The 15,437-nt window shown below is 42.6% G+C and overlaps 1 protein-coding gene across 1 annotated transcript in view; it reads right to left on the reverse strand.

The window, feature by feature from the left end:
* Positions 1-5,634: 5,634 nt before the first annotated feature.
* GMFB (glia maturation factor beta) overlaps positions 5,635-15,437 on the reverse strand; it is a 33,321-nt gene continuing 23,518 nt past the window's right edge. The window contains exons 4-7 of the mRNA XM_033952658.1: positions 10,092-10,141; positions 9,750-9,832; positions 7,828-7,901; positions 5,635-6,588 (exon numbers count right to left, since the gene is read on the reverse strand). Of these exons, the coding sequence (XP_033808549.1) occupies positions 6,517-6,588; positions 7,828-7,901; positions 9,750-9,832; positions 10,092-10,141 (279 nt within the window). The 3' untranslated portion in view covers positions 5,635-6,516. The remainder of the gene's footprint in view (positions 6,589-7,827; positions 7,902-9,749; positions 9,833-10,091; positions 10,142-15,437) is intronic.

Below are 15,437 nucleotides of genomic sequence, written 5' to 3' on the forward strand. Positions count from 1 at the left end.
ATCAGAGGGTGCTTGAGGAACATGCGAGACCATCTGTAAGAAAATTAAAGCGGAAGCGGAACTGGACCCTGCAACACATCAGTAAATCCACCAAGGACTGGCTGAAAACTAAGAAATGGAGAGGCCTGGAGTGGCCGAGTCAAAGCTCTGATCTTAATCTTATTGAGATGCTGTGGGGCGATTTGAAATGGGCTGTATATGCAAGAAACTCCCGAAACATTTCACAGTTGAAAGAATTCTGCAATGAGGAGTGGGCCAAACTTTCCTCAGGCCCATGTTAGAGACTGGTAGATGGCTACAAGCACCGTTTTACTGCAGTTTATTTCAGCCAAAGTGGATAACACTAGCTATTACGGTGTCCTAATTTACTCCTCAGTTAGAATACACATTTTTGTGGATACCTTTTGTTTTATGAGTAAATCAAAGAAAATTTTTGTTGTTTACCTGCAATTACATCACTTTCTTTTCCAGATATACATAATTAAAAAAAAAAAAATTGACATTGATATATGAACATTTCTTAAGAAAGAACTTAATATTTCAAGGGGTATCATAATTTTTTCACATGTCTGTATATGATATACCCCAATTTTCTCCTCTCAATATCTCACACTAGCATGAGTCAAACTTAAGTCTGGCACTTATCTTTGTGGGTATTGTAATCCATTCCTGACAGGAGTCCTGTTTCACAGACAATAACTGCTGCCTCAGGGGAAGACTAATTATTCAACATGCCAGTTCCGACTTTGTGCTTTTTTGGAATGGAGGCTTTTTTCTCCACAGTTATCTGATTATGGATAGGGATTTTGCACTCGATGTTGGATATTATTTTGTATGTCTATAGTACACCAATAAAAAATTCTAATACTGCTGATTAACTATGGGGCTCATAATCGAAAGAGAAAAATGTCCAAAAACCAGCCTAAGTTGGTACTTGGACGATCATCAGTCAAAAACGTTCAAGTGCCGATAATAAAACTGGGTTTTGGATGTATTTAAAAACAACCTAGGCCTTCACAGTGCCGCTGAACGACCATAGCTAAACAGGGCATTTCAGGAGGAGTGTCGAGGGCAGAATTTGGGCGGGACGTGGGCAGGCTTAGACTTAGTCGTACTGCATGTATAACCGAAAGTTATACAGCACAGGATCGACAGAACTTGGATGTTGTGACTTAGACCATTTAAAACATGGTCTAAGTCACAAAAAACCACCTAAAGTCACCAGATAAGCACTGCAAACACACAATACAGACCCCCACACACTACCCCAGTGATCACCGACCCCCCCCCTAAAAATATTAATCACAACTTGAAAATTGTGCCTCCAGAACATCATCACCTGGCAGCATAGGAAAGCCTAGTCGTGCTGCACAGAGGTGTCTTCAGCAGTCTTGGGGGTGGGTTAGGGACCCATGGAGAGGAAGACCCATGCCCATAAGCCCCTGTAATCACTGCACTGATATTGAAACATGTGCACTCCCCTATACACCCCCAAAACCCTTTTGTACTGGCATATAAGTGGCTCCTGCAGCCATAAGGGCTATTGGGGTGGTAGATAAGTGGGTCTAGAGCAGGGGTGTCCAACCTACGGTCCCGTGAAGTATTTTGTGCGGCCCGGGTCAAGGGTGATGCAGTGTTTTCCTCTGCTGCCCCCAGGTGTTTACCATCTTGCCGGCTCCCTCCTGTGTCTTGCTGCAGCGTTTGAAAGTTTGCCCCAGAAACATTTTTTTCGGCCAATGTGGCCCAGTGAAACCAAAAGGTTGGACACCCCTGGTCTAGAGGATTATGGAGGTGGTTTGGGGGGCTCACCATAACCTTTAAGGGAGCTGTAGTGAGATTATGACATGGCACCCTTTTTGTGAAGTTCACAGCAGTGTCCTGTAAGGTACCCCACTATTTAGGTGCCATGTCTGGGTGTTCAGTCCATCACTTTGCAGACCCTTTCCACATCCAACAGGGCTTGTTCTAGGCGTTTTTGATTTGGACGAAAAGTTGGACTAAAATGTGGTATAAAGATGGATGATTTAGCGGCTTACTTAAGACGATTTTCGAAACAACAACAAAAAAATTTGGACGTATTTTTCAAAAATGTGTCCTAGGTTGTTTTTTTACTTTGGATGACTTGTGACTTAGACGAAAACAGACTTGGACGTTCCTTTCGATTATGCCCCTCCACATATTTAAGATTCTGGACATGTTTTTCTTTAGGCATGGATTCTAGCTGAAGGTAGTTTACATTTTGCCAAATAAATCTAGCTCAACTGATTTGGATAGAGAGTAGTACTGCGAAAGACCAGTAGCTACTGTAGCTTGCTGCATGATACTTGAAAGTAAAGTTTCATACTGCAGCCTCCCTTACATTTTTAGTTGCATATGAAAACAAAGAAAAAAGGAAGCCATTTTAATTTTCCATTTCCTCTCTGCTTTCTAGAGCCTACCAAAAAGGTTTACCTGGTTTAAGTTTACACACAGTCTTATTTCAGTTGCTTTCCTGGTTATGGTTCTTTAAAAACCTAAAGCCCCATCACAAAACAAAATTACAGACAGTGTATCTGATTTGTGTACAATGACTGAGTTACATGCTGCATCAGAAAAACATTAGTACAGCCATTTTTTTCTGCTATAAACATTTATTTAAATCAATACAAGCATCATGCGTAACAAAAAAAAAGTAAACATGCAAAGTGAACTTGTGGTGGAAAAACAGCCAGTGTATGTTGGTTCTCTCAAGAGAATCAAAACTCTTCTTCTACATTGCTTATGTTCTTATGTACAAAATTGAGATAATCTTTGAAACACTCTAAAACAGCGCTGCCTTTTTTTTTTCATGGTACAAAGGGTGAGCATAATGAAACAGAATATACCAAGCTGAGGATTATTTTCAGAAAGATTTAGGTGCCTTATCATGATATTGAGTAAAAACAAAACACAAACAAAACAAAAAAAATGGATACAGGTGACAGATGAGTCAAAAGGAAATTAATTTATTTTTAATATAGATGCACCTGCTATCTGGGCTGGAACTTTTTGAACCATTTACCTTGCAGCTAAAATTTTGAATCAGAAAATCAACCCAGATTGTCGTTCTGAAAATTAGCTGCAGTATGCATAGGTGCATAAAAGATAACATCTAAAGACTGTCCTCAAAACATGTACTTTGAAATAACAGTTGAAGACTCTTGCAGTCAAATTAGTTCTTCTAACTGGGCATCTCTTAACTGCTTGTCTAGATAGTAAGAAGTTTCTCCTCTAATGAAAAGATTTGCAGCATACAAAAAATTCCAGTCTGAAGACATGGCAAACACTTGTTTGTAAAAGCAAATTGCATTTATGCAGTTTTCCAACTTGAACAGAAAAACACTAATTCACCCGATAAGTGTTTTGAGACCTTAATACTTAAAGTACAGGTAGAAAATGTTTAAAAATAAAAATACAACTTTTGAAAAAATTATGTGAAGGTCAGAACAGCAAAGCACAGAAGTGTTGGACCCTAAGCACTGCAACTGTGCAAATTAGTTTTAATAAAAACTCACAGTACTACTTCATATACTCCTCCTTTCACTAAGCCACAGTATAGATTTCTACCATGGTCTAGAGCAGTGGTTCTTAACCTGGGTTCAACCGAACCCCAGGGGTTCGGTGAGTCAGTCTCGCAGGTTCGGCGGAGGTCAAAACACACCTCCGACTCATATAGCGCTTCGGTCACGTTCAATCATCTATCAGTTATTCAGTGATTTTGATCAAGACTGATTTGCAGTAAATTTCATTATTATGTTATTATTAATCGAAATATAGGAGAACTTTTTTGTTTTCAAAATTGATATTATTTTTCCCTCACTGTATACCTATGTTTTGAATTTGTAAAAATCATATTTTATTTTTCCAATAAAGAAGGGCTCGGTGAACACGCATATGAAACTGGTGGGGTTCAGTACCTCCAACAAGGTTAAGAACCACTGGTCTAGAGCGTTAAATGTTCCAACGCAGCTTCAACGATCATAGAATTCCTATGAGCATCGTCTGAGCATTTAGCACTCCGGGCTGTGGCTTAGTAAAAGGGGGGGATAGCAAATTACAATAAAGGCTAGATACAGGAGCATTTTTCATCAATCAAGAGATACCATTAAATTAAGAATGTTTCTTGTGAAAGATAATGAAGGAATGTGCCCCTTGGTGCCTATGTGGAGCTTACAGACATAAAAGCATAAAAATTACTCATGAATGCAGTAACTTTAAAGATATATGGCAAAAAAAGGACCATAATTTAAAATGATCAAGACTTATACCAAGCTATTCAGAAGCCTTGTCTGGAATGTAGTATGACATGGAAAAATGTTTGTTTGTTTGGTCGTTTGTGTTTTTGGGGGGTGGGTGGGGGAGAGAAGAAATAACCCAGTGCAATACGTTGGCTTATAAAATGCATCCGCTAGTCCAACATATGCGCCTGACTTCAGGGTTTCCTATTGCTTTTTTCAACCCCCCCAATAATTTGATCTTTTAATAATCTATCTACACTAAAACTGGCAACCCTCTAGGAGCAAAAGCAGATTGCTGGAATTAAAGAAAACTTTTTTTTTTAGTTAGAGCTGTTAAATATTAAAAAACCCTGCTATTGAGTTTAAACAGCAGGGCAAAATCCAGTTATATAAACAAGTTTAAAGCTGGAAACAAAAAGGCACAATATTAACAGATGGAGTGTGTTAATTAAGAAACTCTCCAAGTACAGTTATGAGAGATGCATGTCCAACATATAGAACATTTTTTTTTTTTAAAGGCTTGGAAATATTGTATTCATATTAACAAAGCCCATAAAAGTTATAAAAGTTAGTAGCTTAGGAAAAGATGTTGCTACTCATACTCTTTTTGGGAAGAATAAAGTTAACACTGTGACCAGCACCCAGTGTTATCAGAGCTACCAATTGTTCTAAGACTAAGAACCATAGGAGGGAATGTAATCACTGAGGTCACAAAGTAAGTTTTAAACATCTGGAATAAAACTATTAAGAAGATACAAAATAATGTAAATTGGTACAATAACTACTAGTTTCTTTTAACACAAGTTTTACGTTAGCCTCATTGTCAGGGTCAACCCTGTAAGACTAAAGTTTGTTTTTTGTAAATGGCTCTACCACAGTGGTCTCAAACTCGCGGCCCGCGGACCACATCCGGTACTATTTTGAGGCCCTCAGTATTATAAAAATGATTCTTTATGGAAAACTAGTGTCCGGCGGTCACTGTAACCTCACAAAAGCGCTTTCCTGGGTCTGTCTGTACATAATTGTGAGGTGGAGTCCAATCGCGTGCAGATGCAGCAAAGCTGTGCAGTGAGGCAGGCAACGTTCCAGAATGTAAGGTAACCATTGGAGGCAGTGCAGCTTGTGATGGTTCCGGTGCTGGAGGAGGTGAGAGCTGAAGGCAGTTGCAAACGCAACTGCCGGAGACTTAAGGCACAAGTTTTCCGTAAAGAATCAATCTTTATAATACTGAGGGCCTCAAAATAGTTGGTCTAAAATCTTGTCTCTTGCAGTTGATACTTTGATAGTTTTTCACTTTCTGCATGTTGCACTACTTTTAGCTGTGTATAGCTGAAATTATCAGAAGCAATTAAGGAAAGATTTATAAACTATAATGAGTTTTACCTCATGCAAAGTTGTCATTTCTGTAATAAGACATTAACTATTTTTTCTGTGGCCCACCAAGTACCTACAAATCCAAAATGTGGCCCTGCAAAGGGTTTGAGTTTGAGACCGCTGCTCTACCATTTGTTCAGACTTTAACCTCTAAAAACAAGAGCTGTCAAAATGAGCAGCTGAAACAAACACCTTGTATTCCAAGTTATACTTGTAAAGTGCAACAAATCTCTGTGAACTGCAAGATATAGCAATGTTATTCCATTACAAGAGAGAATTATTCCCACAGAGAATTATTCCATCAACACATTACAAAGAAGGAAACATGCTTTACAAAATCCGTTTCATTGAAAGGGAACAGTTCATTTCCACGCACAAATCCTGCACAAGAGTTATTACAGGAAATGTGGTGTTATTTACAGTTCTATTATTAAGCATAAATGCTAAGTATTTATGTCTGATTCCAGTAACATCAGTTAATACATATATATATTCAGTTTTAGGGCAGTTCCATCTTAGAAGGAATTATTCTGGTTATGGTAAACATTGGAAAGCATGCCACATGCTAACTAAACAGCAGAAACAAATTCCTTACCATACTTCCCCCTTTTCCCTTCTTATAGGGAAACTGGATTCAAATAACCAAAATAAAGTAGAAAGCAAAAAGGATTTTTTAAAAATGGAAAAAAGTTCTCTTTGTTTGTACGAGTGTATGTATGGTTTTAAAGTCTTGAGATTCTTTTCCCTTACTAAAAGTGACTTTTAATGGTAATATTCATCTAAAAGAAGAAAAGCATTTCAAGATATAAATATGCTGCCTTTATAGAAACCAAAAAAATTTCATCCAAGAAGAACTGCATTTTTATGAGCAGATTATTAGACTAACTTAGCGGAAAAATCCAAGCTTTTCACGAAGCCATTCTTCAGTTAGATCCTCTGTATTCCTGATTTCAAATACCTAACAAAAAAGGCAGATGTTTCAAAAATATTAACTCAAAATACACATGAAACATAAAAAATTATAGCCCTTCCTTCTTTTGGCATAAAGTCTTAAAACATGCTTCTCAAAGCTGAAAAGGTTTGTCCTGAAGGAATGTTTCCAAATGAGCTGGACATGAAAACATATCTATTATTTCCATACATAATAGAGCATTTACAGGGAAATGTATAAGAAAAATGTAGCCCCAGTAGCTAAAACCCGAGGCCTTAGCTGCAGGAATTGACTTCCATGATATCAAGTCTGCCTAGCCACATTTATTTGTTTGGATTTTATTAACTGCCTTTTCATAAAGAGAGTCACCCAAAGCAGTTTACAATATATTAAATAGCAATACGTATTTTCCCTATCTGTCCCAGCAGGCCCACAATCTAACTGTGGTACCTGGAGCAATAGAGGGATTAAATGACTTGCCTAGAGTAACAAGGAGCAACTGGGATCAAACTCACAACCCTCAGGGTGCTGAGGCAGCAGCTCTAACCACTTGGCCACTCACTCCCTAGGCTCTTATCTACCCAGTAAACAAGCGACTCACTCAACTCATTCTACTCCATTCAGTATTTTATATCTCCCCTCCAAGCTGAAGAGCGCTAGCTACTTTATAGCATCTCTTCACAGGGAAGCTGTCCCATCCTCTATCATTTTCATTGCTCTTCTTTCTGTACCTTTTCTAATTTCACATTTTTATTTTTGAGATGCAGTGACCAGAAATGGACAGTATTCGAGATACAATCGCATCATGGAGAGATACAAAGGCATAACATTCTGTTTTGTTTTCCATTCCTGTACTAATAATTAACATTCTATTTGCTTTTTAAGCTGTTGCTACACATTGAACAGAGGGTTTCCATGTATCAAAGACTGTACCTAGAACCTTTTCCTGGGTGGCGACATCTAATGTGGAACTTTGCATCATGCAGTTACAATTCGGGTTCCTCTTTCCCACATTATAGCTAAGTGATGCAAGCTTTCTTATATCCATACTGAATATTCATAAGGAAATTCTATCATTCTGAAAAATCAGACCCATCTGTAGACATAAGGACTGCAGATGATTATCCTTTCTTGACATTTTGGGAAAAATCTTGGCAGTCAGCCACAAAAATGGGCAAGTAAGAGAAATAGAAAGTCAATGATCTGGAAAGGAAGTTCCTCTCCACAAAATTAATTTTCTTTCACAATTATCTCATTAAAGCTTACCTTTGTAAGTTCAGCTGTTTGAACAAGCTTATTCTTACTTCCAGCATACATCATCTGTTGTTCAGGTTTACATCCTACAAACAGCAGAATAATAATACTAAACTTGATCTTAAAAGTGCTTTATAAAAATTTAAAAACAATTCCACATTTCTTTTAAAAGAGCTCAGTAACATTTTTGTGTATTTCTTATGCGTATGGCAATACATGGAATACAGGTTTTCATGTTCCTAAAAAAGATATAGGACCTCTTATCAAGCAGAATAGTGCAGACCATTGTGGTAAATACACCAAAGCCCACTGGGACTGAATGGGCTTCAGTGCATTTATCGCACAGCACTCACTACCACGGCTTGATAAAAAAGGGCTATATTTAGGAGGTCTAGACAGTCCAAATCAGAAAACCACCATATCCCACAACTATCTTGTTAAATGACCTGCTGGTGGAATATCAGACTGAAAGGGTCATTTTGCATATTTTAAGTCGGCTATATTTCTATTTGACTGAAAAAGGTATGTTAAAAGCATGCTCTTGGGCCCAAGGATATCAGGGAGATAAAATGACTTCATCAAAATAAATACATAAATAAAAATGTGTCTGACTTGGGTTTATTTCACAAATTTTGCAGTAGATGAACAGGTATGTCTTTGTCCCTGGAGGGCTTATAAATTTGTTCAAGATCAGAAGAAGCAGCAGTGGGATTTGAACCAGGCTCCAAATTTGTCATTGGTCCACTATATCCTGTTATACTCCGTAGCATATTATTTTTCTAGGACTGAAACAAGTTAATAATGCGATTCATGCATTGTTTAATGATGTTAAAAAATTTAACAGGATTAACAAGGTCTGACCTATCTTCATTCCCAGTCGTGGCATCATTCTTCTGACCGATATCACTTCTGATGCACTCCACTGGAAGTGAAGTCAGGCAGAAGACGACACTGGAGGAACGTTAGTTTAGAGCCATATTGAGAGCTGCCCCTCTGCCATTGTTGCTATTACACCTACACCTGAAGAGCTGTCTTTGCAGTTGCTCGCCCCCCCTTACTAGACAACAAAGGTAAGGTAAATGATTTTATTTTTAGTTCAGTAAGGGGAGATAATTGGTTTTGATATACCATCTTTCTATGGGACAATTGAATTAATGTATGTCAGTTTTGAGTATTTACGTCTGCTATGCACAGTATGTATTGCACTATACAGGAGGAAATGTGAAGGGGCGCTTTGATCAAAATTTTTAATCGATATACAGCCCTAAATCTTTCACACAAATGGACCCTTGTACATATGGCTTACTGTTTAGGTTTAAGAGGCAATGTCATCATTAAGCCAAGGATTACTAGAACGATGTATATGGCCTTTGTAATTATTGCAGAGCATGAATATTTTTTATACCCTTTAACTTTTGTACAATTAAAACCCGTTATAAGCCTAATGATGGCAAAGTGATGAACTTATGCAAGTATAGTGAGTATATCACAGGTAGTCCCAATTCATTCCTTTAATTTTTATCTGGGTTCTCAGCTTGTCCAAGCCCAGCCTCTGATACTTTCTAATATGGCCTACCAAGTTAATCATGCAGCAGAAGTAATCAGATGGTTCCAGAAAAGGCCAGAAGGCCTCCAGGAAACTGTTCCTGGAAAGCAAAGCTTTAAAAATTCAGCTTTCATCAAAATGTTAATTTTGTTGCTACACATTTTAGAATTGTATAGTAATAACTGTGCATGCCAAGTCAACCAACTCATTTGTTATGTCACTTTCTTCTTTTTTTGAGGAAGAGTTAACCTAGTATGCTGCTTTTACAAGATCATCCAATGATCCCTCAGAGAAGCCTGAAAAGCTGTTCTTCTACAATGCAACTCTAATGAGATGAGAGAATGAGGGGAGGATAAAAAAGAACCCATAAAGATAGAAACCAACTTACCAACTGGACTTGAGAAAATAAAACACAATGGAAATGAAACTCGTCCATCTTCATGTTGGTATTTGTAACTGTATACTATAAATGTTTCCACAAGTTAAGAAAACTGACAGGATAATTAAGCTGTTATTGCCTAAACACCTTTTCTATCCATCCATATAGAAAATGACAAAATCTGTTTTACTCTTTGGGTTGGCCACTACTGGAAACAAGACATTGGACTTGATGGACCTTTACCAGTATATCAGAAAAGTTAGCCACAGCTGTTAGTTTAGACAAGTCACCCTAAGAATCACACATGAATTAACTGTACAAATCACTACTGTCTGCTACACAGAAGGATATCGAGGCTGCCTTTCAGGAAGTTCTTCTTTAAGTTCATCAGGAGAAATACTCTGAAAACAACAAGAAAGAAATATTGATTTAATGCTTTTACACATAATCATGTGTTTTTGTATGGGAAAAAAACCCTAAGCAAACCCAAAATTACTGACAATATGCATGAATATTTTACCGATTTCAACATAAGAAATTGTAGCTTAGGTTTTGAGCCTTAGATTTCTAGCTGGTATGAAAATTATTCTAACTGAAAGATTTTGAAAACTGAAGCCCAGATCCACGTGACTTCAGATAAATTAGTATTAGCCCCAACTAATAACTTTATTCTGATCTTCCAAAGCACTCCTTTCATCATGAAGCTACTGCAATGATGCATCTATACTCTATTTTCTTGGCTAGAATTAAAAAGCAGAGCATGATCATTTCTCACCTGTTTTGTACACTTACACAGATTTAGAACTCAAGTTGGCAACCAAGGATGGTCATGTAGGTTTCAAAGTTATGTTATTAACTATATTCATGCCTGTGAAATGCACGTTACGATATTGGCTACCTCAGTTGCTAAGATCACAAAATCAAGGAAAATATGGATGTCCCTTCATTAAGCACAGTTACTTACCGTAACAGGTGTTATCCAGGGACAGCAGGCAGATATTCTTAACACATGGGTGACGTCACCGACGGAGCCCTCGGTACGGACCTTTTTAACTAGAAGTTTCTAGTTGGCCGCACCGCGCGTGCGCGAGTGCCTTCCCGCCCGACGGAGGAGTGCGTGGTCCCCAGTTAGGATAAGCCAGCTAAGAAGCCAACCCGGGGAGGTGGGTGGGACGTAAGAATATCTGCCTGCTGTCCCTGGATAACACCTGTTACGGTAAGTAACTGTGCTTTATCCCAGGACAAGCAGGCAGCATATTCTTAACACATGGGTGACCTCCAAGCTAACAAAGAGGGAGGTGGGATGGTTGGCCATTAGGAAAATAAATTTTGTAACACAGATTGGCCGAAGTGTCCATCCCGTCTGGAGAACGCATCCAGACAGTAGTGAGTAGTGAACGTGTGAACTGAGGACCAAGTGGCCGCCTTGCAGATTTCCTCGATGGGCGTGGAGCGGAGGAAAGCCACAGAAGCAGCCATAGCTCGGACTCTGTGGGCCGTGACAGTTCCTTCCAGTGAGAGACCGGCCCGAGCGTAGCAGAAAGCAATACAGGCAGCAAGCCAATTTGAAAGTGTCCGTTTGGAGACAGGACGACCCAAACGGTTGGGGTCGAAAGACAAAAAGAGCTGAGGGGCTGTTCGGTGAGCTCTGGTACGATCAAGATAGTAAGCAAGGGCACGCTTACAATCCAGTGTGTGCAACGCCTGTTCCCCAGGATGCGAGTGAGGCTTAGGGAAGAAGACGGGCAGCACAATGGACTGGTTGAGGTGAAAAGCTGAGACCACCTTGGGAAGGAATTTAGGGTGGGTACGCAGAACAACCTTGTCATGGTGAAAAACAGTGAAAGGTGGGTCGGCAACCAGTGCATGCAGTTCGCTAACCCTCCTGGCAGAGGTGATGGCAATTAGGAAAAGCACCTTCCAGGTAAGAAGCCTGAGAGAAGTTGTGGCAAGAGGCTCAAACGGAGGTTTCATGAGAGCTGAGAGAACCACATTCAGGTCCCAGACGACAGGAGGAGGCTTGAGAGGCGGTTTGATGTTGAAGAGTCCTCTCATGAATCTGGAAACCAGAGGATGAGCCGTGAGGGGTTTTCCGAGAATAGGCTCATGAAACGCAGTGATGGCACTGAGGTGGACTCTGATGGAGGTAGTTTTGAGGCCAGCGTTGGACAGTGAGAGCAAATATTCCAAGACAGTTTCCACCGCTAAGGAGGTGGGTTCTTGATGATGCCGGAGACACCAGGAGGAAAATCTGGTCCACTTCTGATGGTAACATTGGAGAGTGGCCGGTTTCCTGGAAGCGTCCAAAATGAGGCGGACCGGTTGAGATAGATTCTCCGGAGAGGTCAGCCCGAGAGAAACCAAGCTGTCAGGTGGAGCGAAGACAGATTGGGATGTAGCAGAGACTGATGCTGTTGCGTAAGTAGAGTAGGAAACACAGGAAGTAGAATGGGTTCCCTGGAGCTGAGCTGGAGCAGGAGTGAGAACCAGTGTTGGCGAGGCCACCGAGGTGCGATAAGAATCATGGTGGCGTGGTCTTTGCGGAGTTTGGACAAGGTCCGCAACATCAGAGGAAGTGGAGGGAAGGCATACAGGAACCGATCCCTCCAATCGAGCAGGAATGCATCCGGGGCCAGACGGTGAGGAGAGAAGAGTCTGGAGCAGAATTGGGGCAGCTGATGATTGTGAGGTGCTGCAAAGAGGTCCACCTGCGGAGTGCCCCATCGAGCAAAGACGGAGAGCAGAGTCGGAGGGTCCAACGTCCACTCGTGGGGTTGAAGGATACGACTGAGATTGTCGGCCAGAGAGTTCTGTTCGCCCTGGATATAGACCGCCCTGAGAAAAAGATTGCGGTCCGTGGCCCAGGTCCAGATGCGCAGAGCCTCCAAACAAAGGGGGCGAGATCCGGTGCCGCCTTGCTTGTTTATGTAGTACATGGCGACTTGATTGTCCGTGCAAAGGAGGAGGACTTGAGGGCAGAGGAGATGTTGGAAAGCCTTGAGGGCATAGAACATGGCTCTGAGTTCCAGGAAATTGATGTGATGACGACGCTCCTGTGGGGTCCAAAGTCCCTGGGTGCGTAGATCTCCTAGGTGAGCTCCCCACGCGTAGGGGGACGCATCTGTGGTGATGATCATAGAGTGGGGGGGCAGATGAAAAAGCAGACCCCTGGAAAGATTTGAGTAGTTCAACCACCATTGGAGAGATTGCTGAAGAGATGATGTCACAGAGATGGGATGAGAAAGAAGGTCCGTAGTCTGTGACCATTGGTTGGCGAGAGTCCACTGAGGCGTACGAAGGTGGAGGCGTGCCAGAGGAAGGACATGCACCGTCGAGGCCATGTGACCCAGTAGGACCATCATCTGTCGGGCAGGGATGGAGGGGAGCATGAGTACCTGACGGCAGAGATGGAGCAGGGTCCGCTGGCGATCGGAGGGGAGAAAGGCCCTCATTAGCGTGGTGTCCAGAACTGCTCCAATGAATTGAAGTCGCTGGGTGGGAAGCAAGTGCGACTTGGGGTAGTTGATCTCGAACCCCAGGAGGTGGAGGAGAGAGATGGTGTGATGAGTGGCTTGTAGCACGAGTTGAGATGAAGGTGCTTTCACCAACCAATCGTCCAAGTAGGGGAACACCTGGAGGTTGTGAGACCTGAGGAAGGCCGCTACCACTATAAGGCACTTGGTGAAGACCCTGGGTGAGGAAGCTAGGCCGAACGGTAGCACCTTGTACTGATAGTGGTGGTGCAGTACCTGGAACCGTAGGTAGCGGCGAGAATTCTGGTTGATGGAGATGTGAGTGTAGGCCTCTTTGAGGTCCAGGGAACATAGCCAGTCGTGTTGAGAAAGAAGAGGGTAAAGCGTGGCAAGGGAGAGCATTCTGAACTTCTCCTTGACTAGACACTTGTTGAGGTCCCTTAGATCGAGAATGGGACGGAGGTCTCCCGTCTTTTTGGGGACCAGGAAGTAGCGGGAGTAGAATCCCTGACCCCTTTGATCTGGAGGTACTTCTTCGATGGCATTGAGAAGGAGGAGGGATTGAACCTCCCTCAGGAGGAGGGGGGTTTGAGATGAGTTTGAAGCAGACTCTACGGGAAGGTTGTCCGGAGGTAGAGTCTGGAAGTTGAGAGAGTAGCCGTGGCGGATGATGTTGAGGACCCACTGGTCCGACGTGATGACTTCCCAACGGCTGGAGAAAATGGTGAGACGACCTCCGATGGGTTGTGGAAGAGGTAGCAAGGGTGGATGACTGGCTATGCCCTGGAGAGAAGAGTCAAAAGGGCTGAGTTTGTTTAGCAGGCTGAGAAGGCTTAGAGGGTTGAGTGGCCTGAGATCGAGCCTGAGCATGATGTTGCTGTTGACGGGGCCGCCGAGATTGCTGGGGAGGCGGGTTGAGTGGCCTGGCTGAGAATCTCCGTTGATAAGATGTTTGTGGCCGATAAGGTCGGGTAGGCGGTGCCTTCTTTTTCGGCTTGATCAGGGTGTCCCACCTGGTCTCATGGGCAGAGAGTTTCTGGGTGGTGGAATCCAGTGACTCTCCAAAAAGCTCATCCCCGAGACAGGGGGCGTTGGCCAGACGATCCTGGTGGTTGATGTCCAGGTCGGAGACTCTGAGCCAGGCCAAGCGACGCATGGCTACGGCCATGGCAGAGGCCCGAGAGGTGAGCTCGAAGGAGTCGTATATCGAGCGGACCATATACTTGCGCATTTGGAGAAGGCCAGAGATGTGCTGTTGGAATAGCGGGACCTTGCGCTCAGGAAGGTACTTTTGGAGGGCAGACAGTTGTTGGACCAAATGTTTGAGATAGAAGGAAAAATGGAAGGAATAGTTGTTTGCCCTGTTTGCAAGCATGGCATTCTGGTAAAGCCTCTTGCCAAACTTGTCCATGGTTTTACCTTCTCTGCCAGGAGGGGTAGAGGCATAGACACTGGAGCCCTGAGTCTTTTTTAAGGTGGATTCAACCAGAAGGGACTCATGGGGCAATTGAGATTTGTCGAATCCAGGAATGGGAATGACACGGTAAAGGTTGTCCAGTTTACGGGGGGCTCCCGGTACCGTGAGGGGATTTTCCAAGTTTTTGTAGAACGTTTCCCGTAGAATGTCATGCACGGGAAGCTTGAGGAACTCCTTAGGAGGTTGCTCAAAGTCTAGAGCCTCTAGAAAGGCTTGAGACTTTTTTGAGTCCGATTCCAGAGGAAGGGATAGGGCAGCAGACATTTCTCTCAAAAATTTAGAAAATGAGGACTGCTCTGGTTTAGAGGTGGCATCGGGTGCCGATGGTTCCTCATCAGATGAGGAGGGATCCTCCTCGGTACCGAGAGGAGTTTCCTCCCATAAGTCAGGGTCCCTGACTTCTGGTCGAGACACCGGGGTGGAGGGCGCGGTATGTCGAGTTTTGGACAAGGACTTTCCAGAGCGCACCGAAACGGTACCAGGGGAGGACGACCGGCGTCTATCTCGGTCCCGAGAAGAATGCCGTACCGCCTGGTGCCGAGGAGGATCCAATGTGGCCTGAGAATGAACCACCGGATCGCCTTGAAGTTGTTGGGCCGAAAGGATCGGCATGGATGTGTTCACCGGTACCGAAGGGGTGGACACCGGGGGCTCGGTACGGGGCTCGGGCCGGTCTGGTACCGGAAGGAGCGGTGCCAGGATAGTGGGCAACAGTTGTTCAAGTTGTTTCTTCAACTGTTCTTGGAG

The sequence above is a fragment of the Geotrypetes seraphini genome, chromosome 7 (assembly GCF_902459505.1).
Source record: "Geotrypetes seraphini chromosome 7, aGeoSer1.1, whole genome shotgun sequence".
In the NCBI taxonomy this organism is placed as follows: Eukaryota; Metazoa; Chordata; class Amphibia; order Gymnophiona; family Dermophiidae; genus Geotrypetes; species Geotrypetes seraphini.